This window comes from Fistularia commersonii, chromosome 3 (assembly GCF_037954325.1).
Source record: "Fistularia commersonii isolate RoL2024-O1a breed Wild chromosome 3, RoL_Fcom_v1.0, whole genome shotgun sequence".
Lineage (NCBI taxonomy): Eukaryota > Metazoa > Chordata > Actinopteri > Syngnathiformes > Fistulariidae > Fistularia > Fistularia commersonii.
The window spans coordinates 18053508-18078823 of NC_141286.1; the positions used below are offsets into that span (position 1 = coordinate 18053508).

Here is a 25316-nt window from a genome sequence, read left to right on the forward strand (position 1 = left end):
GTCACCCACACATGTACAGTCAGGTCAAACAGTATTTGATCCCCTTGCGATTTTGCAAGTTCTCTCACTCAGAAATCATGGAGGGATCTAAAATTTTCATTGTTGATGCATTTCAACTGGGAGAGACAGAAGCCTTTGTTAACAATTACAGAGGTCAAACCATTTCTGTAGGTCTTCACCAGCTTTGCACACACTGCAGAAGGGATTTTGGCCCACTCCTCCATGAAGATCTTCTTTAGATCTCTCAGGTTTTGGGGCTGTTGCTGAGCAACACGGAGTTTCAGCTCCCTCCAAAGATTTTCTATTGGATTTAGATCTGGCGACTGGCTGGGCCACTCCAGAACCTTGATATGCTTCTCACGGAGCCACCCCTTTGTTTTTCCTGGCCCTGTGCTTCGGGTCATTGTCATGTTGGAAGACCCGGCCATGACCCATCTTCAATATTCTGACTATGGGAAGGAGGTTTTTGCCCAATATCTCACAATACATGGCCCTGTTCATCCTCTCCTTAATACAGTGCGCTCGTCCTGGCCCCTGTGCTGAAAAACACTGCCAGATAATGATGCTTGCATCCCCATGCTTCACATGGTATTATTGGGATGATACTCCTTCTTCCAAACACGGCAAACGGAGTTAAGACCAAAAAGTTCTATTTTAGTCTCATTTGACCATAAAACTTTCTCCCATGACTCCTCTGGATCAACCAGATGGTCCGTGGCAAACCTCAGACGGGCTTTGACATGGGCTGACTGAAGCAGGGGAACCTTCTGTGCGATGCATGATTTTAAACCAGTATGTCTCAGTGTATTACTGATGGTAGCCTTGGTAATGGTGGTCCCAGCTGTCTTCAGGTCATTGAACAACTCCTCCCGTGTAGTTCTGGGCTGATTCTTCACCTTTTTTAGCATCATTGATACGCCACGAAGAGAGATCTTCCATGGGGCCCCAGTCCGAGGGACATTGGCAGTCATTAGCCTCTTCCAGTTTCTTGCAATGGCTCCAACAGTTGCTCTTTTTTCACCAAGCTTCTTAGCAATTGCTCTGTAGCCCTTTCCAGCTCTGTAAAGGTCAACTATTTTGTTTCGTGTCTTTTGAGAGCGCTTTGGTTTCACTCATGTTGGCTGCTACACTTTTGACAGGTTGTGGGGTGAATAGGTGTCTTTAAGAAAGCTGACAACCTCAAATAGGTGCTGCTCAATTAGAACGATGAGTAGAGTGTAGTTGGACTCTTTAAAAGCAGAGGAACGGGTCTTTGAGGGTCAGAAATCTGGCTGATGAACAAGGGATCAAATTCTTATTCGACCCTGTAATTTACAAATAAATTGTTAAAAAAAAAAAATCATACAATGTAATTAGAATTTTTTGGTTCTGTCTCTCACAGTGGAAATGCACCAACAATGAAAATTTTAGACCCCTCCATGATTTCTAAGTGGGAGAACTCGCAAAATCACAGGGGGGGGGTCAAATACTTTTTGACCCGACTGTACATGCACCTTTCTTCAGAAAGGCACAAACATGTATGTTGTGTACTTATGACTCTTTAAGCTAGATGTGTGCTCTCATTTTACTGTGGGTTAATCACATCACAATTAAAATCTGACAATTTCAAGACCACAAAGATTCAACCAGGGTTAATATGGGAGCTGGGAGCCAGTTGGTGAGTTCTCTACCTAGGAGGGTCCTGGGTGACAGGGCTGGGTGGGGCATCCTCTACCCCTGAGGAAACGATGTTGGTTAGAGTGACCACATTCTCTTCTGAGTGCCCACCTCGCTCCTTCCTGTTGATGGTGCGGCTCGCCTCTGGGGACCACTCCTGCACACATACATTAAAACAATATTAGAGTTATTGAAGATTAAATGCTATTTTTAGCAACCAGTCCAAAACCTTTCTGAAAGAAGCTTGAAGTTTTGTGTTAAGGTAAATGGATTAAGTGTATAGCATGCCATTTTACAGTTACGAGGAAATAAGAATATCAAACAAAAAAAAAAAAGTTAAATTCGCACACAAAAATGTTCTCAAATAAGCTGACCTTGTTATTTTTAAAAACACCAGTGGGGAAAAAGAGCCATATCTCCGCCTTCAAGTTGTGTTGTGCCCAACAAAGTCCAAATTGCAGAACAAAGACTGATGTTGGTATTGTTGGGAATATAATTACATAACATATAAAAGTTTCTAATACTGTTTTTCATATTGAAGTCTTCCTTCACTATGAAATAGATTATTGCAAATTTACCATCTGACATCACAATGTAACAAATAGTTTAAACAGCACTAATTGGAAATAGTATATCAAGCAAGCCCTTATTTCAAGTGGCACAAGAGTGAGGAACCCTTTCCATTTTCCTGTAAAATTATAGTTTAAGTCCAGAACCAATACATTATCATGAGACATACTCTACTGCACATTTTTGCTATTTTGGTCACTGAGTCTCTCCAGAGATAGACAACCCAATACTAAGTAATATGGTTGTTATGCCACCTCTTATTGAGTCTGTAAGCTGTATATGGCTCTAATGAATTTAGAAGTCTCGGTTATATATACATATGTAAGTAATCAATGAAGTCTTCTCTGCCAGGGAAAAATCAATCAATTTACATCATAAGCTATTGCAATAGTCATAAATCAACAAGACCAACGCAGTTTATTTGAGATGGAGTTACTGTGATCTCCTGTCTCAACCTTTAATCAATATGTGTACGTGCATGTGTGTGCAAGGACACGTGCTAGTGAACCTGCATGCATTTGTGGAGCCATCATACCACACTTGCCTATAAATCTCAAAGAGGACTGAAGATTATACCTAAAGAGTAAAGGCTTTCTCTGTCTTGCAGGAGTAAATGTTCTCAATGAAAGCATGTGTGTGTGTGTGTGTGTGTGTGTGAAAGAGAGAGAGTACGAACAATAGCACTGTGTCCAATAGCTTTGGTGAAATGCCAGCAGATTCCTTAGAAGAAGGAAAAATTACAAAGTTTTTCCTTTTTTCCCCCCAGTATTAAAAAAAATTGAAATTACCATGCTTCATTATAAAGCACAACATTTCCAATGATAAAAATGCACCTCTTTGTAATTTATACTCCTACAACCTCTTCAATTCCTTTGAATAAAAAAAGTTGTATTTTACAAGGATTGCTTTTAGGTTTTTAATTTACCTGTGTTCAGTTACAGGTGCCTTGACAAATTAGACTGTTTGACAATCACTTACTATATTAAGGCATGCAGTATCTGCGAAACAATACCTTACTGTGTGACATAAACGACTAAAACTGTTAATACATGCTATGTCAGGGCCTTCCTTACTAGTTAAGTTCCACTGTAGACTAGTAAGACACATCTAGCTACTGGTCTTCATACTAAACATGATTGAGACCAATCGGCCACCTGACCGTCAGCTGACTTCAAGGCAATAGCAACTTAGTTATATTAAGTATTTGTTATCTGACAAGTAGGTCACCTCTTTAAAAGGCTTTGTTCACATTCTCGTGAATGACTGACAAGCAATAAAATGTTTTGAGTGAAGGAACAAACCTTCAAACATCTGACATCTTTTGACTATCTTTGGTCCAATTGCTAAATTTTTAAGTATTACAGGTCATCTCTACAAAAAAATTGAAATCTGAGGATTTGTGAAGATTCAACATAAAAAAACACACGCAGGCACATACACACAGATGCAGCGTAACAGTAGCTTCCAACTGATATCTCCATTGTGACTTTACAATTGGTTCTAACAACCTTTTCATTGGCAAAAATAAGAACAAACATGGCTCACAATGATTAGTGACTCAGCAAGAGACTAAAGAGGGTGTGGACAAACCTTTTTGTATCTTGTTTCTCAGGCTGCCTTTCTTTTTGGCAGAACACTCCATTTCTATAAACGTATAACATTGGAGGCAGTAATCGTATTCATATTCATCCATCCCTCAACTAACAAGAGTAATGGCTGATGAAATATTATATTAACAGTTATCCCTAAATATGTAACAATGCCCCAGCACACAGTATATTCAGAGTAAAAATATAATTTTACACTGAATAGAGGAATGTGCTATTATGTTGTATTCAATTGTGACCTTTATAACACATGAGTATACTTGAACAACTGCTGGCTAGCAAGAAGGTCCATACTAAGTGAATATTACAAAGAAAAGTATGTGATTTTCAGACAACCTCTTAGATCTTTAGATAACGGGCTAGGGCAATAACTTGATCATTTTTAAAGCTGCTTATTTATTCATGGTATTTCCACATGCCTTTGAGATATAGGAATAGTCTGGCACAAATAATACTTTTTACAAAGACCCATGTATAGAAGTGTGTAGATAGATAGATAGATAGATAAATAGATAGCGATAAACAGAGATAGTAGATTTTCAAGTTGAAAATGTTTATGAAACAATTTCATGAATACAAAAGTTCCCGTAAATTTATTGCATAGTACTAACCTAACTTGCTCAGCAGACTGTCAGTCATGGGTAAAAACTAAAGGAAACTTTACAAAACAGGATTTTCTAAATCTTGTAGTTCTTCACCATGAATGGATAGATCAGTTTTACACTATACAAAGACACAATCATCTACACTTCTACTTCCCAAAACTTGTTTTGTCAAAGCAGTAAATATTTGTATCTATTTGCCCTTGTATCTAATTTGCACTTGCATTTCAGATAGTGAATTCTGTAGATTTCCACAAAAAGGCTAATGATCTGTGTATGTGTGTGTCTGTGTGTTCTTATTCCAACATTCCTTACCCCACTCAGGACTGTCACACAACAAGGCTTTCACTTGGAGCCTTTTTAATATTCAGTGGGTCTGAAAGAACCATACACAGAGCAACTGCTTACAGCAGGCCTGTGCTCTTACTCCTATGATGACATTATCTTATAGTGTGGATCTCTGTGATTTTACAAATTGTGAGTGTACATCTTGACACTGTTCATGTCCTCTTCACAAAGCTGTGTAGGTGAGAGAAAAAGTGAGGAAGAGAACCTCAAACTGTGGCCAGTTCATGCTCATGCCCGGTCCATGAGTGTTCCTCCACCATCTGAGGTCTTCGACATCACTGGCTGTTCTGATGGTCTGACCCAGATCCCGGTGCAAGTCTTTGAATCTGCAGAACACGGTGCTTGTCATTCAAAATCATCATTTGCAGTGACATTCATATTTTCCTTTTCTGGGTATAAGATACATAATAAATTGACCATATGAAAACTGTCATTTTCTGTTTTTCTATTTTGCAAAATGTCAATCCAGTAAAGGGTAGCGTGTTGACAGTTAAAAAAGGTTTCTCCAATATCTCTGATTGGTAATTTGTTAAATAGGCCGCAAAAACCTGAGAGAACTACACCAACCAAAGACAATATGGTGACAGCAGTGTCTGATCTGTGGGCTAGTTTGTGAACTTAAAAAAAAAAATCTACAGATTTCTTGTCAACATAAAACATAATCCGTTGCCTATGCTCAACAGATGCATCCAAGTACATACAGCACTCAACACTTTCAGTTTGAAATACAGTTCTGAGGGCGGAGCTGTAGCCTGTGGGCATTTGCTGGAAGAAAAAAAAAAAAGCACTGCTTCCTCCTTCTGGAAGCAATATCTATGAGAGGGATGGATTTATATTGGGTTCCTTGTCAAAGTTAAAAAAAAAAAAAAAAGAGGAAAAGCTACATATGTTATCTAATTTTGCCTTGAGACTCAATGGCTCCCCAAATGAGCATTTATTGATGTTGCAGTCTCAAACCAGTGTATTGAGTGGGCGAAGCCTTTGCAATCCCAGTTTGTAAAAGGAGGTTTCCCAACTAAAACTACTATTGGGTTGTTTGTATAGTTTAATGCCAGCTTTATCAGTTAAGAGCTGGTTTGTTTACATGGAAATGAATCAGATTATCCTGGTATTGTCTCAACTATAAAAAAAAGTTCTAGAGAGCTGCAGTTGGATTGTCAATTCTCTTCCACACTGAGTGTCTTGTCACAGTGTAAAAACAAAAAAACTCTGAAAAGATGATCCAAAAGCTGCATCTGTATTCAATAACCTGAAAAAAATACATCCTATATACAAAGTACCTAACGTGGAAAAATGAAAAAATACATCCTGTGTATGAAGTAATGTGGAAAAATACAATATGTTCTCCAACACCTCAGTCAGAGCTCTGTAACAAGGTAATATCTTGGTCTTGTTTAATAATTAACTGAAAGGCTGCACAAAATTACTAATGCAACAATATATCAGAATATATTTACACAAAATACACACGGTTTCTGCCTTTAAAGATGTTGGTTTGATATAAGTTACCTTACAACAGACCCCCACCCCCTTACACACACACAAATAATATGTAATGCGCATTGGCCCTTTCAATTCATGAGTGACAATAAGGTGACGCTCTCCAAGTCAGTGACTGGACAGACCAGTAGCACATTGTTTTGCTATGCTAAGTTGAGTGAACAAACAGAAAATGTTGAGAGCCCACTTGCTAAAGATGTTGTCGTGGATATCAACTATAATTACTCTTTAGAATTCATTGGTAATCATAAATGCACAATGTTTAATTAAGTATAAGTGCTGGACAATATGACTTCAAATCGACATCAGAATTATTTAAAAACTTTGACATCAACTGCAATCAATGAATGATGAAAATAGATGAGATTAATGAGACAATTTCCCCACAGCTCCATCTCAGGTTGCTTGAGCCTCAGATGACTATAGGAATTTGTTCAATGTTTGTACAGACTTTGTTGAACATTGCTAACACCAGTTGCCATAGTCACAGCATTTTGTTTAAATAGTAGTTAAAGGAAAACGGAACAGGCATTTCATTTGCTCTTAAGTCCACAAACGCCTGTAAACCCATTTGCAGGCACAAAAAATATAATTGTAAAGCTTTTAGATCATGGATCATGACTCCTGTTGTAAATTATGAGTTTCATACCCTTCTCTGCTGGACAGGTCAAGGTGTGTGTGGATGTCCAATAGGACATCTTTAAAGAAGCGTAGCCTCCTACGTTCTGCTTCCTGGGTGAGATCAAACACTTGCTCCATGTCCTCCATGTAGCGGGGGTTACAGCGGTTAAGCTCCTCCAGGGCCTTTTCATAACGCTCTTTTGCCTGCAAAACACAAACACACAGATCAACACTATTATACAATAGTGCAATTCTGCAAACATGAAATAAGGTTAAGTAATCAAAAGATCTCAGTTTCAGTGTGCAACTGATTACCTCAATGTCCTCAAGACTATTCCATTACATGACTGAAATATGAGCATTAAATACAAATTCCTCAATTTCTATTTCAGCTTACCCTCTTCGGAAAATCATAAAGAATCTTTGTGGAAAGGGACCAGGTTTGAAAAGTTCCTGGCTTATTCACACAGCTTTGAATATAGATATCCTGACTTTCCTCAAGTGTTTAACTTTGTATATGTCACTCCTCAGGATCAGAAGAAATTTTCTGGCTTTGGAGAGCAGAGAACAAAGGAAGCAAGCCTAGCCGAGCTCAAAAGTCACAAAAATGCACCATGTCTTTCTTGGGCCACTGACACACCCAGAATGATACAAGTAGAAATATGCAGAAGACACGTGTTTGTATTTTTATGCTTGTGTTCCTGGTGCCTTCACATTCGTTGTTTACTTAAACCTCACCCTCTTCTCAGGCATGCAATGAAAACCATTCCATATTAAAATTAGGATAATTAATGTTGAGGGCGAGTGTGAGCTGGAGTTTTGCACCTTCAATGCCTCCTGGCTACAACGCTCTACTCGGGCTGTATATTTGCGGACTTCCTCCTGAGATTTTGACGGGTCGGCTTTTGCGTGAGTTTCCCTTGTAGCAGCTGTCCACTCCTCTTTTCTGGCCTGGTGGTAGCTCTTCTTACTTGCCTCCAACTTGATAAAACACACGCACGCACACGCACACGCGCGCACACACACACACACACACACACACACACACACACACACACACACACACACACACACACACACACACACACACACACGCACAATAATTGCAGCTTTCCTTATAAAAACATCTTATCACTTTTGCATAAATGTGGTTTAAAAACCCTTTAATTCAGGTGTTATCTCTCTTGATGCCTGACTTCAGCTTAATTGAGTTGTTTCATAATGTATGTTTCAACAGGTAGAGTCTGGCATCAAAAAATGTTTAGTTGTAACTGAACAAAGTTGGTAAATGTCTTACAAGTCAAATTAGAGGGGCTAGGAGCTTAATTTGACATGCCAAATAACTTGAAATACATTCTTATCCAAAATTTTGCAGGCACATCTTGATTAGAAAATATCCAAAAAGTCAACTGATGCCAACGAGTATAAAATGCACCGGGGGATATCGTGTGTTCGGCCTCTACTTTAATAAAACTTAAGTAGCTCCATATTTATGTCAGATGGAATTTTTTTTGAGTAGAAAGTAAAGTCATAAATAAACATTTAATTTTCATCCATCCATTGTCTAGTACTTCTCTTACTAAGGGTCGCGGGGGATGCTGGAGCCCATCCCCGCTGCCATCGGGCAAGAGGCGGGGTACACCCAGGACTGAACCCCAGTCAATCGCAGGGCCACATTTAATTTCCCTAAAGCAAAAAAAAAAAAAAAAAAGAAAGCAAAAAAAAAAAGAAACTCACCTCTTTTAATTTGCGGACCCAGGGTTTCTGAGCTTTGCGGAAGCCATCATCAGCATCCTTTGTCTCCCTGAAGCCTCCAATCATTTGTCTGTGGAAGGCGTCCTTCTGCCAGTTACGCACCTTTTCACTGTCTTCACCTGCCAACCGCTCACGCAGCTCCTGATGAAGTTCACTGAGTCGTTCTGCTGCCTGCATGAAGGCATGCCATGCCTTCTCTAGTGTGCCATACTGAGGCCCTGTTTCATGGAATAATGAATATGGATAACTAAATTGAATGATCACTCTTTTTGCTTACTTTACCCTATGTGACATGTGACATGGGCTGACAAACTCCTTTCGCTAAAATACAAAACAATTTAGGATATTAAGATAATTTTCAAAAAAATCAAACCTCCCATTCAGTTTTCAGGAAAGGAAATGTTTTGTTCCTGGCTATGATTAGTTGATATTCTTATTGTGCCAACATCAAAAAAAAGTCAAATGAATTGCTAATGAAATATAATGGGAAATACGTCAAAATAAGTTTGTTGTAGCTGTCATTTGGCTAAAATACATAAGGCTGAAGCCATGTTGATATTTACACTTTATATTGGTTGAGCTCACCTTTCTCAATGATGGTCCTCCACCTCTTGGCCCAGTCACTGAGCTGCAAAGCATAATTCTTTTCTATCTTAGCTCTTTCCTGGAAGCAGCTGACCAGCTCGTTACACAAACGATGACCATCATCTACACGTTTTACGGTCCTCTTGTAGTTTCCTGGCTACATACACACACATGCCATGCACGCACACGCACACACACACACACACACACAATTAGAGGGGAAGAAAGTCTAGATTGGTGCCAAGAGGTAAAGTATATCAGTTGGGCGCAATGTGCAGAACACTAAGGATAAAACAGCTTGACAAATAAGCGTCAATCAGTCAACAAGTCTAACATGGATTGTAAATGAAGACTGATGCGGATCATGGAAGAGAATTTGAGAGCAGTAAGTATGGACTTTTTTCCACAAATGGATTGGTGAGTCAGCAATCCAAACAATGTGAATAGTAGATTGCATCATTGACTCTGACAGCACAAGCAACATGAGGAAAATTTACAATTCGTATAATTCATATACAAGCAACTTCACATTTTCCACATGAGTTTCAGATCCAGATTGATAAGTCTGATTTGGTTAAACATTTCAAGTACATTTTATTTAATCAGATATTGGTCTTTGGGTGTGCCACTCCTTCCAAGTGTTAAACTCAGCTGAGTGTACGATAAGTACAGAAAAGTAAGTACACAATTCACAAAAGATTTGAGAAACATTGGCTTAGAGGACTATGAATACAGGAGGGGGGCATCATATTGCCTATCAAGAGACAAAGGCAGCATCATGTATAGTTACCAGGACCAGCATTACTGTTATCATTGCACACAATTTACACTACCACAAAAATTCTCAGGAATGCACCAGACACTTTTTGGATGAGATTTTTAGAATAAAAAGTAAAGCAACGGCATGGTTATGGTCAGTGTTATAGTGGAGTAAATCAATATCTATGAGTACTGCAGAACCTTCCAATCCTTGGATGATTAGGCAAATTTCCAATTAAGTCAAAAGCTAGATGCTAGTAGAGTTTTTTGACCAGTAGAAAAAAAGCACTGCTAAACCACATAGTTTAAGTCATATTGTGATTAAAGAGTCTAGACTGTACCTCCCAGAAGCTATCGAAGCTCCCCAGGTCACTGAGGTCTCCATTGGAAGACATCTTGGGGTCCGCCTTGCAGCACGGAATGATGGCGACTCAAGGAGAAACTAAAGACAGACAGATGTATGCAGTTTAGAGAATATCACTGATGCTGAAACCTGCAAAGTTTTTTGGCGGGGAGGACAATTTTTTTATATCTATTTTTCAAATGGGGTTACAGGCACAAAAAAAAGCATGGCCACTCATAGACTGAAAGACACATTAGTATCAGTAAGACACTAAGGATGTTCAACAATTTATGTTTGCAAATTTTATTGAAACATGTTTACTTAATTTACCATAGCTATCAATATCAGTGGTTAATTCTTGATACTGCAGAGCAATTAAGTGTGCCTTTTGATGACAATATTTAAAAATAGAGATGTATCTAAAGTCATGACTTTAAATGTCAGGCTCTAAAAGTACTTTAAAAAAAAAAGAGAAATATGTGAGTTTGTAACCCTTATATGTTTTCTTGGCCTATAAAGCCAATGAAAACAAACTGTTGGCATCCACAGATAACTGCACAAGCTATTTCAAAGTCAAGTGTCAAACAGTTTTTTTAAGATAATGAGACAAGCCAGCTCCTCCTTTCACAAAAATGTTTTTGGATTAATAGGTAGATGTAAATTTTGTAGACATTTATTTTGGTAACTTATGTTGGACTTCAACAAATCATTCAGAAGCCTTTCAAAAATACTGAGAAACAACTTATTGAAAAATTATTTTCGAGCCTCAATCCCACAGCCCTCAGGTCTCACTGCTTGTATGTTTTCAGCTCTTGGCAGACTGTTGCTCCACATCTACATCCCTCCTTGCCCACAGGCCTGTTTTCTCTGCAACATTGCCCAGTTTTCCTTCTATAACCAACAGGACTGTCTGTGTCTGACAAACACTGACTGGCACTCATATCCACTCAAACAGACAGCAATCTGTTTCAGCCAGTTATGGTCATGCAAAACAGATCTGATTTATTGCACAGAAAATACAAACATTTAAATCAAATAATCATTTGGAGCTCGGACTGCTGCAGTAAGCCACAGTAGAAGGCAGAAAGAGTCAAGTTAGACAGAGGTTTGATATAAAGCTACACGTCATAATGATGATTTGAAGAAAATATGGATAAAGAAATGATTTTATGACCACGGATACTGACCCAAAGACCTGCGGATACAAATACAAGAGTCTTTGGGAATTTGTTCTCTATTCTATAACAGTGCCATTATGAGTAAATGATTACTTTTTGAGTAATAGAACTAAATACATCAAGTCATATTGATAAATATTATATTCACAAAGACACACACACACAAAGAAACTGTAAAAGAAAACGTCTCAGTGTGCATGTACTAGAAATTATGAGATGAAAAAAAGCAAACCATTCATTTCAAAATTGTCTAAAATGTACTCTGAATTATGGGTGGGTCCAGCTGAAGAAGCTGTAAGGATCTCTATTTTTACCCTCTTTTACCCTGTAAATAAGCTCTATTTGAATAAGATATTCTGTACAATGTGTATAATACTAGCCTTGTTGAGCTCTGCAGGGAGCCAGTGGGAGTAATGGTAAAGCAGATTCACAGACACCAGACTAAAACAGCAAAGGTCAGACAAGTCCAGAGTCGAGGTGAGCACTACTCAGAAGCTAAATTGAACATCTACTTGGTGTGTGGGTGTGTGTTGTCTGAGGACATTAGTGACATTTAAGATTAGAAGCTCACCGACAAAACAACATGGCCTTGTAACTCTCAGACACCATTAACTAATCCCGATTAGACCGCCAAGCTCCAATTTTCAACCCACACACTTTAGGATCCAGCATACTGTGTTTGTGTCTGTGTTTGTTGGGGGGACTCACAAGTAAATGTCAAGTATGTTAAGAGCAGGGGAATTTGTCACCAACGAGTTAGAACATGAGTATGAAAAAAAACCTCACTTTAGATGCAAGAGCTAATTACTGTGCTATGACCCCATTGGACTCCTGTTCAAGCATGTGTGTGGGAAGTTGCATGCATGATGAAAACATTTTGTTTTTACTTGTCATGGCTGAAGTTCGAAGTTAGTGTAAAATGTGAGAGTTATACATTGAGTGCTCACAATGGTAGAGAGACCATGAAAGTGTGTCTCTTCGAGAGTATCGGGGTGTGGTTCACTGAGAGGTTTGGCTGCTTTCACGAATATCGGTACCTGTTGAAAGCAGATGCTAACAAGAGAGTCAACAGAGAGCTATTGTGCCTGAGAGCAGCGTCTCTCTACAGGGCATGTACACTTTGCCAAATCAATTTGCTGTTGAGACATTCAATGACTCATAGTGCCTCAGTAAATAACAAGTGAGAGAAGCAATTCATTATACCTCTAATCATGCACTCCAGGTTGCAGGGATGCATGAGGCTATTTCAGTGGTCATTGGACAAAAGGCGGGGTACACCCTACACCGGTCACATATAGACATACAATCATTCATACACATGATTAATTTAGGGTCTCCATTGACCTTATTGTATGTTTTTGACTGAGAAAAAAAAATGGGAGAACACACAGGAAACCCATGCAGACATGGAAAGAACACGCAAAGTCCACACAGAAAGGCCCCCTGTTGGAATCAAACCAGAGACCTTCTTGCCTTGAGCAGAAGCCCTTAGCATGTGCCGCTAAACATCATATATTTTTCTATGAATAAATAAACAAACCGTCTGAGTAGACCCTGTTTTCAATTCCAAATTATAATATGTTTGAAAAAGTCCTTGGTCAAAAACTGTTTTTTATCCTAATATACTGTATCAAAAATATGAGCTGTCATATCTGTTCATTATTATTTCCACAATAACATATTCTATTCGTACACCAAACAAAAATACTTGCATGAAATTTTTAACCCAAGCAATTAAACCATCCTATGCCAAATACAGGCTATTTAGCTGGATTCATCCTCTTATACTAACTCATTACAGTATGTTGAGGTTTGGGCTATATATATCATCAGAAGCAACAATACATAAAAACAGATTTCCCCAAACCCACACTTATTTCCTTACCCAATGCATAGATAGTTTTTTGCATCTGTAGAGGTTTCAAAATGAGAAGCAAAGAAAACAAAAAACATACTGAATGGTATGAATACACTTGTAGCCCAACTAAATACAGTCTTCTAAATTTTTTGTAATTTACGATAGCGTCGCATTGCATCATGATAAGGTGTACTTTATTGCAGTTAATCTAAACCTGTATTAAGCAAATGACTAACACATGATCTCTTTGTTGTACAGCAACATTTCAACTGAAAAAATGCTTTTGCATCGTTTATTTACTCTGCAAGTTCAACTTTTCAACATCTCTGATGTATGTACCTGGATGCAGGTACACTGTAACTGTACAGAGCTGTGAACAGTCGTCTTAACCACAAGTGGTAGAGAGACAATTCTCTTTAAATATTTCCCCCTATGCGGCCAGCACAGGGCTGCATCCCATGACCAGTCAACTCTTTCCTACTGACTGCATTGCTGCAAGGTAGGAGTTTATCTCTGGCAGCATGACTGCATTTGTTCTTCTGCTTCCTGTGTCAATGGGACTTGTTGGGAGGTTCAGTGTTGCTCATATTGTCAAGACTTAAAAGAAGCAATGTCTAAGAATTTAAAAAATCATGTTAAGAAATATAGCAGCCGGCTACCTGAAACAATTTTTATACACGCACATTTATATTTTTACACGGAGTCATACAATGCTGGTTTTAACATGGTTACATGGTTTTACATTTCTGAAGCCAGTGCCAGGTTGGCCTGGTCAACATTTATGCAATTCTGTCTTTCCGCAATATCGCAACATGTATTTTGTTTTTTTGTTTGTTTGACTTAAAAAAAAAAAGAAAATGAATTTGTCCTTGTTTGTGTTTTGATTTTTTTCACATGTTTGAATATTTTGGTGCAACAGCACATTTACAGTCCCTCAATAACTTGCTGTTCCCTCATTCTAACAGACGATCCTTAAGGTAAGGGACATGTTGGGGCTGAATAAAGGCATTGAGGAAAGGTATGTGTGTGTATACATATATAAACATAAAGGGGGGGTACTGACATAGTAATGGGATTGGTAGTTGGGAAAAATTAGTACAAAGACATCAGAAGTTTGTTGGGTTCTTTCTCTCTGTAGAAATTTACATCTACTAAGGTATGATATGCCAGTTGGTATGATAGGGAAGCAATTCTAGAAAAATTCATAATGTATTTGGAAGGAAAAGGTATATGACATGGCATAATAGAGCTAACCTTTCAATTTATTTTTACAATAATTAGCCTTTCTTGGCCATTTTGAAGGAAACCTCCTGCAAATGAAAAGGTAATTTTATGTATATGATTGGCAACTTTCAGGACTTTTTGAAGGTGATTTGAAATGTACACAGGTTACACATGCTTTAGAAACAAAGTTATGAAGAAAAAAAGTCAACAATAAATGTATGTTCAACGATTTTTTCTTAATAAAGTGATATAATGGCCTTTTTGTCAAAACATGAAATTCAGATTCAAAATTATATCTACTGCCTCTTTCTGAGACAAAAGGCAATGCAGAAAACCAGTAGTGCTCAAAAATACAAGGCTTAATTTTTGATATAATTTTACTCTTTTAGACCTACTATGAAGTACAACTTAAAGCTTTATTAATATAATGGTAGGATCATGACCATGCAGTGCAGTTCTTGTACTGATGAAGAGACAACTCACTCCTGCAACATCTGGATACATATTGAAGAGGAACCACAAATATGCTTGAGCAAAAATAGGGAGGACCATATTACTAAGTTATTAAAGTTGTGATTAGGGCTGTATTGTTTTTGAATATTAATAGATCAAATATAAAGTGAAAGATACAGCACAGCAGTGACAAAAGCAAAATGCTCAGAGGGCATGCAGAGACCGGTCCAACAAGCTCCTATCAATCAAGAAGCACCGGTGCACCAAATACAATTACACCTACTGTAGAAAGCAGCTGAATAACAGTATGTACTCCTATATTTTTTCCATTGCTTGGGAGCTAATATGGCTACTTCAAGCATTCCATCTCGCAGACCATTGTGATGAAAAAAAAATGAAAAAAAATAGATAAAAAAATTGATAAAACTAGATTTTAGTGCCAAACTTACAAGAACACTGTTATCGTTAATGATATTAAATATGATGTTAAATCTTAAAAAAATAGGATGGATAATTTTGTTGTCTTCCCTAATACTCATTTCTTGAAAATCGATTTTGTTAAAAAAAAAGTAAAAGAAAAAAAAACGTAACAGAAATGAAGAGCAAACTACCTCAACAGTATTGTATTACAATTATGTTGAAATTAAATACATAAATGTGAAAAAAAATATTATATTCCATATTTTAAGCTTAAAGAATGTTGAAACATTTGCGAAAATGTGAATTGTTTTAAAGAAGTCATGGTCCATCACACAAACAAATTCTATGACCCAAATAGCAAAATTATTGTTCCAGAAAATATTGTATTCCTACACCATAACTGACTGCAAGAAAATTATGATATTGTCCTATTCTATTCAATATACAGATGCAGTGTGAATAATTGTCACCCTTCTTAAAAAAAAAAAAAGGACAGATTTTTTTTTTTTTTCGAATGGCCAGAATCTGTCAATCACATCACTAAGTACAATATTGGACAGCTGCATCTACTTCACACCTAATGAAGTGGTGACACACACACACACTCTGGTTGTTGGTTTATAACAAAGTGGGTCATGCCTAGAGGGTGGAGGGGGGAGAACAGCTGCAGCATGGATGAGAAGGGAGTGGCAAACAGAATGGCGGGTCCAGACCTCATAAGCTCCACTGGAAAACTGGCAGTAAATAATCTGATTAATGTATACCAATTGTTTCCTTCCAGCAGCATAACTATATGTGGCTAAACTGCAAACATGTGGAGCCTTAGCATTAAGCTCTTTTGCTGCATACACATTCCAGCACTTTTGAAAGGATTTAAAGGTACAGACTTCCAAACATCTATGAAGAGAAGAACTTTGGGATATTTCTGTACCAGCTTCAATTACTCTGCCAAAAGCTGGCTGAGTATCAAACCCTGCAAACCAGCTGTGTACACCAGAGCCATGGTGTGTCTGTCTGAAATGACAGGCTTACTGTTAAAAGAGAAAAAAAAAAGAGAGAGATGATAACTACGTTCACCACCATGAGTTCTTAAATGAATGCCATTGACAAAAAATAAACTCCACTTTGGCTACAATGAAAGCTATAATCCTGCTCCAATGTGAAGAGGCCACAGAAGACAGCTAGAGCATAAGGTCTTTTTTCTATTAAATGCATTGGTGAGAAACATCCTGGATGGGGTTGGGGTCAGTAGATTGCAAAAGTTTATTATGAGTCTTTGTTAGATGTTACAGCCCAAAATGTTGCCTCGTTTCCCAAACACATAAAAAGAGCTTGATTCTCACTCTTAACAGGTTCGTATAGACAGACACATCCACAACTGATCATCCAGGGCTAATACTGTAGTGCTGTGAACCCATTGCTAATTTTTTTATTATTTTGTTGACCAATGATAAAGTCACATTTGAGCGATAGCCTAGTGTTGCAAGAGGAGGTTGAGATTAATAATACTGCTGGTTTTTGCTCATAAAATTACCAATTCTCATTCAATTAAAGAACAAGACGTGCAATGCTATCTACCTAAAATAACTATAAACCTCTTGAGATACCAGAATGGCTGCATACTTGATTTCCTTATAAGATATTTGTTAAGAGACATCACTTTTAGAATCAATAATTTTCATATCAAAGTCTCTCATTGCCAATCCGCATAATATAACGTTTTTTCAGTTTTTGATTCTGAAAGAGAATCATGATTATTCAACAGGCTGGCCTAACTCAATATACATCTTATTGCAATGCCATAAGCTTAAAACCAGCCATGAAAGAAGCCAATATACATTGTCATATACACCTAGGCACACATTCTTTATGGTTTTGAATACATTACTTAAAACATTGTTAAGACTTTTAAAACACTCTGGCTTGACATGATGACTACTTTTCAATGCTAACTAACTGATTTTGTCAATAATTTAGGAATGGCTATTCCTCCTATTGTAAGCAGGTCTTGGAGGAAAATATTCTCACAGGTGCAGTTTAGTAACAATACATTAATGCAGATGACATTTCTCTTTTCACAACTTATCTTATGAATAAATATCTAAAGGACAATGACTCACTGGAACAGATTTCATGTTGGCCGTCACACATTTCTCACAACCAAACTATCATTTAATCGAGGAAATAACAGTCAGAACGAAAGGACCAACACAGCCTATGTAGGAAGACAAGACTGACGTTTGGCCTTTCAACATTCAAATACCTTAAAAGATAGAAAAATCACATTGTCCTGACCCAAACTGTCAAAATATAGTGGTTTAAAAGCACGAGTCACAGTTTTTTGCTGTAATACTGGAACTAAAATAACAGGGATATAATGTTATAAAATACTAAGCTAACTCTCTAAAACTAATAAAACTCAAATGTTAGAAGTTTATTCTAACTCATGTTGATATACTACTAACATTTAAGATACTGTTACCCATCCAGGTTTAACATCCTCTCACATACTCTGCTTATGTTTTTTTTTTTCTCCCAATGATAGACCCTATATTGAACCATTATAGATTTTACCTTCACAATAACAATTTAACAAGAGCTCAAACAAATACAATTTTAGAAATATTTTTAACTTATCACAAAGCAATTACACCATTCAAGATCTTCCATACTTGCCTCAGAAATGATGAGAGGATGTAATGCATGAATACATCATAAACAACACAAAAAAGCTTAATGATGCTGCAGAACTTACCTTAATTGAGATGAAAAAGGATGGACAGATGTCCAAAAGGAAGACAGCCTTTGTCTCTGCTGGCCTGAGAGACAGATGGATAGATAGAGGCGGCACAGGGGTCGACAGCCAAGAGTAAACACAGGTTAGTTATAGAGCAGAGTGGCAGAAGCGGCAACAGCATGCAGTTAGATCCCCTTTCAGAGACATCCAGGCCGAGCTGGTCAAGCTGCCTGGTATAAGGCTCGGTACTGCCTGGGAGGTGGCACATTCTGGGGGTAGCAGTGAAATGCCACACATGGAGTCTGGAGTGGAGTTCTAATGAAACAGATTCTGAGAGAGGGTCAGGGTAGTTAGCACAGACCTATAAAATTACCTGCCCTAGAAATAAGTTGGGATGGGAGTGCTAAGTTTAAGAAGGCAGCCTCCTACCCACTACAATGTTTTCATTTCTGTTAAAAAAAAACGTGTTCAATAGTAAGAAAATATTCAGGCTGCATATTACATATCGCCATATAATCCATTAAAAAAAAATCTTAGTTACATTCCAGGCCATTTAAATACTGACCTTGTTTGGACATTACATATTAGGTTAAATGTAGGTTGGGATGTCAGTTTAAGTAAGTCCAATGCAAACCAAGTGGCCAAATATTCAGTCACACAATGTGGCATTTAATTCCTCTGATATAAATATTTGTTAATCGAATGTCAAATGTTAAGTTTTGAAGGAACCAGAAGCTAAACTTCAAAAAGAAACATGTTCCAGGGACAGTCAATTAAGTCAAATAATTAGTATCTGAGAACAAACTGTGTAAAGCACAATGATTCATGATAGGCTATAATAGGTGTTAAAGAGCAGTTAAAGCACCAGCTCCATAGAAGCAGAACTCATTCAGTTTAAAGTTTATAACATTTCAGAATGACCGGCTTCTGGGGGCTACCTGTTTTCATCCATCTCAAACTGAATTTTTATTGAAAGTCTCAATATAAATTAAGATGATGATAAAATATAAAAATAATAATAATAAATACAAAAATTGATATTTGGTGTCAAATAATTTGACACCCCTGGGTAATGACAATTTAGAACAATCTCTCTTCCACTCTACATGAAAAAAGTGTTACATTTAGAAAGTCTGTTTAAATGCATGTGAAAGCTGGTTGTTAATCTTTGTTCAAAACATCTGTCGACATTTTTTTGTAATATAATAATTTCTGGTTTCTACATTTTCAATAACATCTGTTGATTTCATGCCAATTTCTTGCTATTTTCTTTTTTTAATTCGAGTTACTTTCATTCACCACTATTCTGATGTTCAGATAGAGGAGTGGTGATTCATTTTTTATACACTTTAATTAAATATTTCTATAAAGCAATTTCTATCAAAGCACTATACAAACAGTAGGAAAAAACAGTAGGACACAAATAATGAAAACAAAAAAAACATTAATTCATTTATTGTCCATTCAACCATACAGAAAGAATGGGATTTAAGGTGCTCAACTGAAGTAATATGGATGACATGGAAAATATTACAGGTCACATGTCAGATGCTGTAATCTTTTGATGAACACATGCCCTCTCTTCCAACTTAAAACCAAAGTAAGCTACTTCCTAGACTTGTGTGGAGTTCAAGGGATAAGGTTGATGTGGTCTTTATTATCAAATTGTTCTTGTGCCTCTATGAAATACTATAGGTCACATGGCAGATGCTGTAATCTTTTGATGAACACATGCCCTCTCTTCCAACTTAAAACCAAAGTAAGCTACTTCCTAAACTTGTGTGGAGTTCAAGGGATAAGGTTGATGTGGTCTTTATTATCAAATTGTTCTTGTGCCTCTATGAAAAAAAAAAACACCAATAGTAGCCGATTTTTAAAATTCAGAACATTTTGCAACATCACATCCTCTCATTAAATCAGCCCACCAAATTCAGACTCCATGATCTGACTTCTGATAAGTGCCCAAAGCTCCGAGTCAAACAGTCAAGCACGCATGAGACAATTTGACAGACGCAAATGTAGACGACAAAATGAAAGTGTATTGCAAAAAGGCAGAGTACAGCAGCCTGCAAACCGAGAGGGAGAAAAGGGACAAGTCAGCCTTGTTCCCACTCACACAGCTGTTCTCCCAGCACCACACCTGTGAGGGCCAACATCGAATCCACACAAGCCTTACAGGCAGCTCTGCACCCTGACAGAGGGATGCTGGTCCAGACCACCCTAGCTGGCATATCTGTTGCGCATTTCGGTCAAATAAACCCTAAACCTGTCAAGTTACCTCACAAATGACATACAACACAGCATTTATCAGCCTTGAAAGAACACCATGTTAGGTAATAGCCCTGAAAGAAATTTTCAAACAAAAATTAATTGACTGTCAAATCCTTGATATAGTATTTCAGAATGTTGTCTTTTTAATAGATCAATGCAGCCTCAGGGCGGCACTGGCCCGTGCCTCTCCAAGCCTGCCTTGGGGGGGCACGGAGCAGTGTCTCCCTGTGCCGGTCCCAAGCCCGGATAAATGCAGAGGGTTGCGTCAGGAAGGGCATCCGGCGTAAAACTTTTGCCAAAACCAAATATGCGAGACAACCAAAACTATACCATACCGGATCGGTCGCGGACCGGGTTAACAACGACCGCCATTGGTACTGATGACCTACAGGGTACTAATGGAAATTGGGCTACTGTGGGTCGAAGAACAAGAACAAGAAGAAGAGGTGGAGTGCGTGTTCGGAAGCAGAGAGAGAGGAGGAAGGGAAAGAGTCTGGGACTGAGAGTAGGGACTTTGAATGTTGGGACTATGACAGGAAAAGGTAGAGAGCTGGTCGACATGATGCAGAGAAGGAAGGTGGATATACTGTGTGTCCAGGAGACCAGGTGGAAAGGTAGTAAGGCTAGAAGCTTAGGAGCAGGCTTTAAGTTGTACTATTATGGTACTGACAAGAAGAGAAATGGAGTAGGAGTTATCTTGAAGGAGGAGTTTGTTAGGAACGTCCTAGAGGTGAAAAGAATGTCAGATAGACTTATGAGTCTGAAACTGGAAATCGAAGGTGTGATGCTCAATGTTGTTAGTGGCTATGCCCCGCAGGTGGGATGTGAATCTGAAGAGAAGGAGAAGTTCTGGAATGAGTTAGATGAAGTGATGCAGAATATTCCCAGAAATGAGAGAGTGGTCATTGGTGCAGACTTCAATGGACATGTTGGTGAAGGCAATAGAGGGGATGAAGAAGTGATGGGCAGATTTGGTATCCAGGATAGGAATGCAGAGGGACAGATGGTGGTAGATTTTGCAAAAAGGATGGAAATGGCTGTAGTGAACACCTTTTTCCAGAAAAAACAGGAACATAGGGTAACTTATAAGAGCGGAGGTAGGAGCACGCAGGTAGACTACATCTTGTATAGACGAGGTAACCTGAAAGAGATTAGTGACTGCAAAGTAGTTGTAGGTGAGAGTGTAGCCAGACAGCATAGGATGGTGGTTTGTAGGATGACTCTGGTGACAAGGAAGATGAAGAGGACAAAGGCAGAGCAGAGGACAAAATGGTGGAAGCTGAAAAGGGAGGAGTGTTGCATGGTTTTCAGGGAGGAGTTGAGAAAGGGTCTGGGTGGTCAGGGTGAGCTTCCAGATGATTGGACAACTACAGCTAGTGTTATCAGGGAGACAGGTAAAAGAGTACTTGGTGTGTCATCTGGAAGGAAAGTAGATAAGGAGACTTGGTGGTGGAATGAGGAAGTGCAGGAGTGTATACAGAGAAAGCGGTTAGCGAAGAAGAAGTGGGATACTGAGAGGACTGAAGAGAACAGACAGGAGTTCAGGGAGGTGCGGCGAAAGGTAAAGATAGAGGTAGCAAAGGCAAAACAAAGGGCTTATGATGACTTGTATGCTCGGTTGGATAGTAAGGAGGGTGAGAATGATCTATACAGGTTGGCGAAACAGAGAGATAAAGATGCAAAGGATGTACAACAGGTCCGGGTGATAAAGGACAGAGAGGGAAATGTATTGACAGATGCTAGAAGAGTGATGGGAAGATGGAAAGAGTACTTTGAAGAACTGATGAATGTGGAAAATGAAAGAGAGGCAAGGGTAGAAGAGGTGACTATTGTAGACCACAAAGTAGCAAAAATTAGTAAAAGTGAAGTGAGGAAGGCATTGAAGAGGATGAAGAGTGGAAAAGCAGTTGGTCCTGATGATATACCTGTGGAGGTGTGGAAGTGTCTAGGAGAGGCAGCGGTAGATTTTCTGACTAGATTATTCAACAGGATCTTAGAGAGTGAGAAGATGCCTGAAGAATGGAGACAAAGTGTGATGGTGCCTATTTTTAAGAATAAAGGGGATGTGCAGAATTGTGGCAACTACAGAGGGATAAAGTTGATGAGCCATACAATGAAGTTATGGGAAAGAGTAGTGGAAACTAGACTGAGAGCAGAAGTCAGCATTTGTGAACAGCAGTATGGCTTCATGCCTAGGAAGAGTACTACAGATGCAGTATTTGCGTTGAGAATGCTAATAGAAAAGTACAGAGAAGGCCAGAGGGAGTTGCACTGCGTTTTTGTAGACCTAGAAAAAGCATATGACAGGGTGCCAAGAGAGGAGCTCTGGTATTGTATGAGGAAGTCTGGAGTGGCAGAGAAGTATGTTGGACTGGTGCAGGACATGTATGCTAGCTGTGAGACACTGGTACGGTGTGCTGTAGGGGTAACAGAGAAGTTCAAGGTGGAGGTGGGACTCCATCAGGGATCAGCACTGAGCCCCTTCTTGTTTGCAATGGTGATGGATAGGCTGACAGATGAGGTTAGACAGGAATCCCCATGGACCATGATGTTTGCGGATGACATTGTGATCTGTAGTGAGAGCAGACAACAGGTAGAGGAAAATCTAGAGAGGTGGAGGTATGCTCTGGAAAGGAGAGGAATGAAAGTTAGTCGCAGCAAGACAGAATATATGTGTGTGAATGAGAGGAACTCGGGTGGAGCGGTGAGGCTACAGGGAATGGAGATCAAGAAGCTGGAGGATTTCAGGTACTTAGGGTCAACAGTCCAGAGCAACGGAGAGTGCGGAAAAGAGGTGAAGAGACGGGTCCAAGCAGGTTGGAATGGGTGGAGAAAAGTGTCAGGGGTACTATGTGATAGAAGACTATCGGCCAGAATAAAAGGAAAGGTGTACAAGACAGTGGTGAGACCAGCGATGATGTATGGACTAGAAACTGTTACAATGACCAAAAGACAGCAGGCAGAACTAGAGGTTGCAGAGATGAAGATGTTGAGGTTCTCTTTGGGAGTGACCAGGATGGATAGGATCAGGAATGAATCTATCAGAGGGACGGCACATGTTCGATGTTTTGGAGAGAAGGTCAGAGAAGCCAGACTGAGATGGTTCGGTCATGTACAGAGAAGAGATAGTGAATATATTGGTAGACGGATGCTGGAATTGGAGCTGCCAGGCAAGAGGTCTCGAGGAAGACCAAAGAGAAGATTTATGGACGTAGTGAGAGAGGATATGAAAGTAGCTGGTGTGAGAGAGGAAGATACAGAGAATAGGGTTAGATGGAGAAAGTTGACTCGCTGTGGCGACCCCTAACGGGAAAAGCCGAAAGAAGAAGAAGAAGAAGAAGAAGAAGTCTTTTTAATAGATCAGTAAAGCATTGCTTCCAAAACATGTTAATAAAATGTGATGGTCTTGGCAAGGATTCAATATGATAGATATAAATATAGACTTCCATTTTCAAATAACTACATAGTGTGATGGACGCTCCATGTCAGATAAACATTTATAAATCGAGTCCGTAATTTCTGAGTGATTCGTTTAGTTAATATTTCTAAATTTTGTCATCATGTTAAGAGCAATAAAAAATGAATTGCTTCCAAAATCCACCATACATTCCATCCCTTAAACATCAAATTAGTATGACTTGAAATTGTAAAGTTGAAAGCAGTGACAGAAGTCAAGAGGAAAGCTGGATAGATGTCTTCATCTATATGCCTGTTTTTCAAAAGGTCTTCAAAAATAGACAAGTGAGGGTGTTTTCTACAACAGAGCACAACAACTATGGCTTCTAGTGTCATTTTTAGAAGTTTTAATTGAAAAAAATAGGTCACACAGACAGGGGTGGGAAAAGCAGAAGCTCAGTTGACAGACTGGGCGGGAGTTAACATTGCACATTGACATATTTCATGTTTCCAAGAAATTCTACTTGTTTAGCAGAATTTGAAGCCAGAGACTGGGGGGGGGCTTTGGTCATCCCTCCCAATGGGGTCCAGCTACAACATTGCTGCTTATCAGAGCTTCTCGATTTCCCCCCACATGGATTTCTATTACCGTAGACTACACACCACTGGCTAAGCCTCACAGGGGTCCAATCTGATGAAACCTTTAGTGGCTGGAAATGATTTAGCAGAGAACTCCGTCATTGTTTACTTTTAGTCCACTCACACTCACTGGAAGCATGAAAAGGTACACACATCACATTTACCTTTGGGGATTGCAAGAGGATTTGGTGGTATTGAGCAAGAGAAAAAACATCTATCAAAGCCCCAATATTCAGTAGCTGATTTTTTGAGATACATCCACAATATCTGCATTGAAAAGTAGGGTCCTGGACTGTTTTTATTGCATTTTATTGCTAGTGGAAGCATTTGAACGCAGCTTTAACAAGGTTTCACAAGCAATGAAGTGAAAATGCTAGCAAGGTAAACCAATGGTTGGCTTTTAAGTTTCATACATGGGTCAGATTTTCATTTAAGCTCACAACTTTTCTAATATGTATTTCCAGTTTTCAAGGGTAACATTTTGAACTCCCATTTTTTTCCAACGGGTTTTGGAAACTTCGGACAATTTATTGAGGAAATAAAACTTTGGTATTTTAAAAAAATAACATTTGTTTTGCCATAATAGATGCAACTGTGGAGGCTTCACATCTGAGTTGTTTGTTTGTAGTTTTAGTTTAACGTTAAAAAGGGAAAAACAAAAAAGGAAAAAAAGGAAAATTAAAAAACCGTCGGCTACGCGCTCAGTAACCTTGGGAATTTCCGCCCCCTACTGGACATAATGAGACTAATGCAGTTTACAGGTCAAATTAACAGCTGCAAAATAAAACAAAATT

At 38.6% G+C, this 25316-nt stretch overlaps 1 protein-coding gene across 2 annotated transcripts in view; it reads right to left on the minus strand.

Moving 5' to 3' along the window:
* pacsin3 (protein kinase C and casein kinase substrate in neurons 3) overlaps positions 1-25316 on the minus strand; it is a 33073-nt gene that overhangs the window by 6860 nt on the left and 897 nt on the right. The window contains exons 2-9 of one of the 2 annotated variants that reach the window (XM_086143960.1): positions 18235-18298; positions 10345-10445; positions 9245-9401; positions 8642-8877; positions 7730-7885; positions 6933-7108; positions 4989-5109; positions 1671-1813 (exon numbers count right to left, since the gene is read on the minus strand). In XM_086143960.1, the coding sequence (XP_086000086.1) occupies positions 1671-1813; positions 4989-5109; positions 6933-7108; positions 7730-7885; positions 8642-8877; positions 9245-9401; positions 10345-10398 (1043 nt within the window). In that variant the 5' untranslated portion in view covers positions 10399-10445; positions 18235-18298. The remainder of the gene's footprint in view (positions 1-1670; positions 1814-4988; positions 5110-6932; positions 7109-7729; positions 7886-8641; positions 8878-9244; positions 9402-10344; positions 10446-18234; positions 18299-25316) is intronic. The other variant, XM_086143961.1, reaches the window with a different exon arrangement.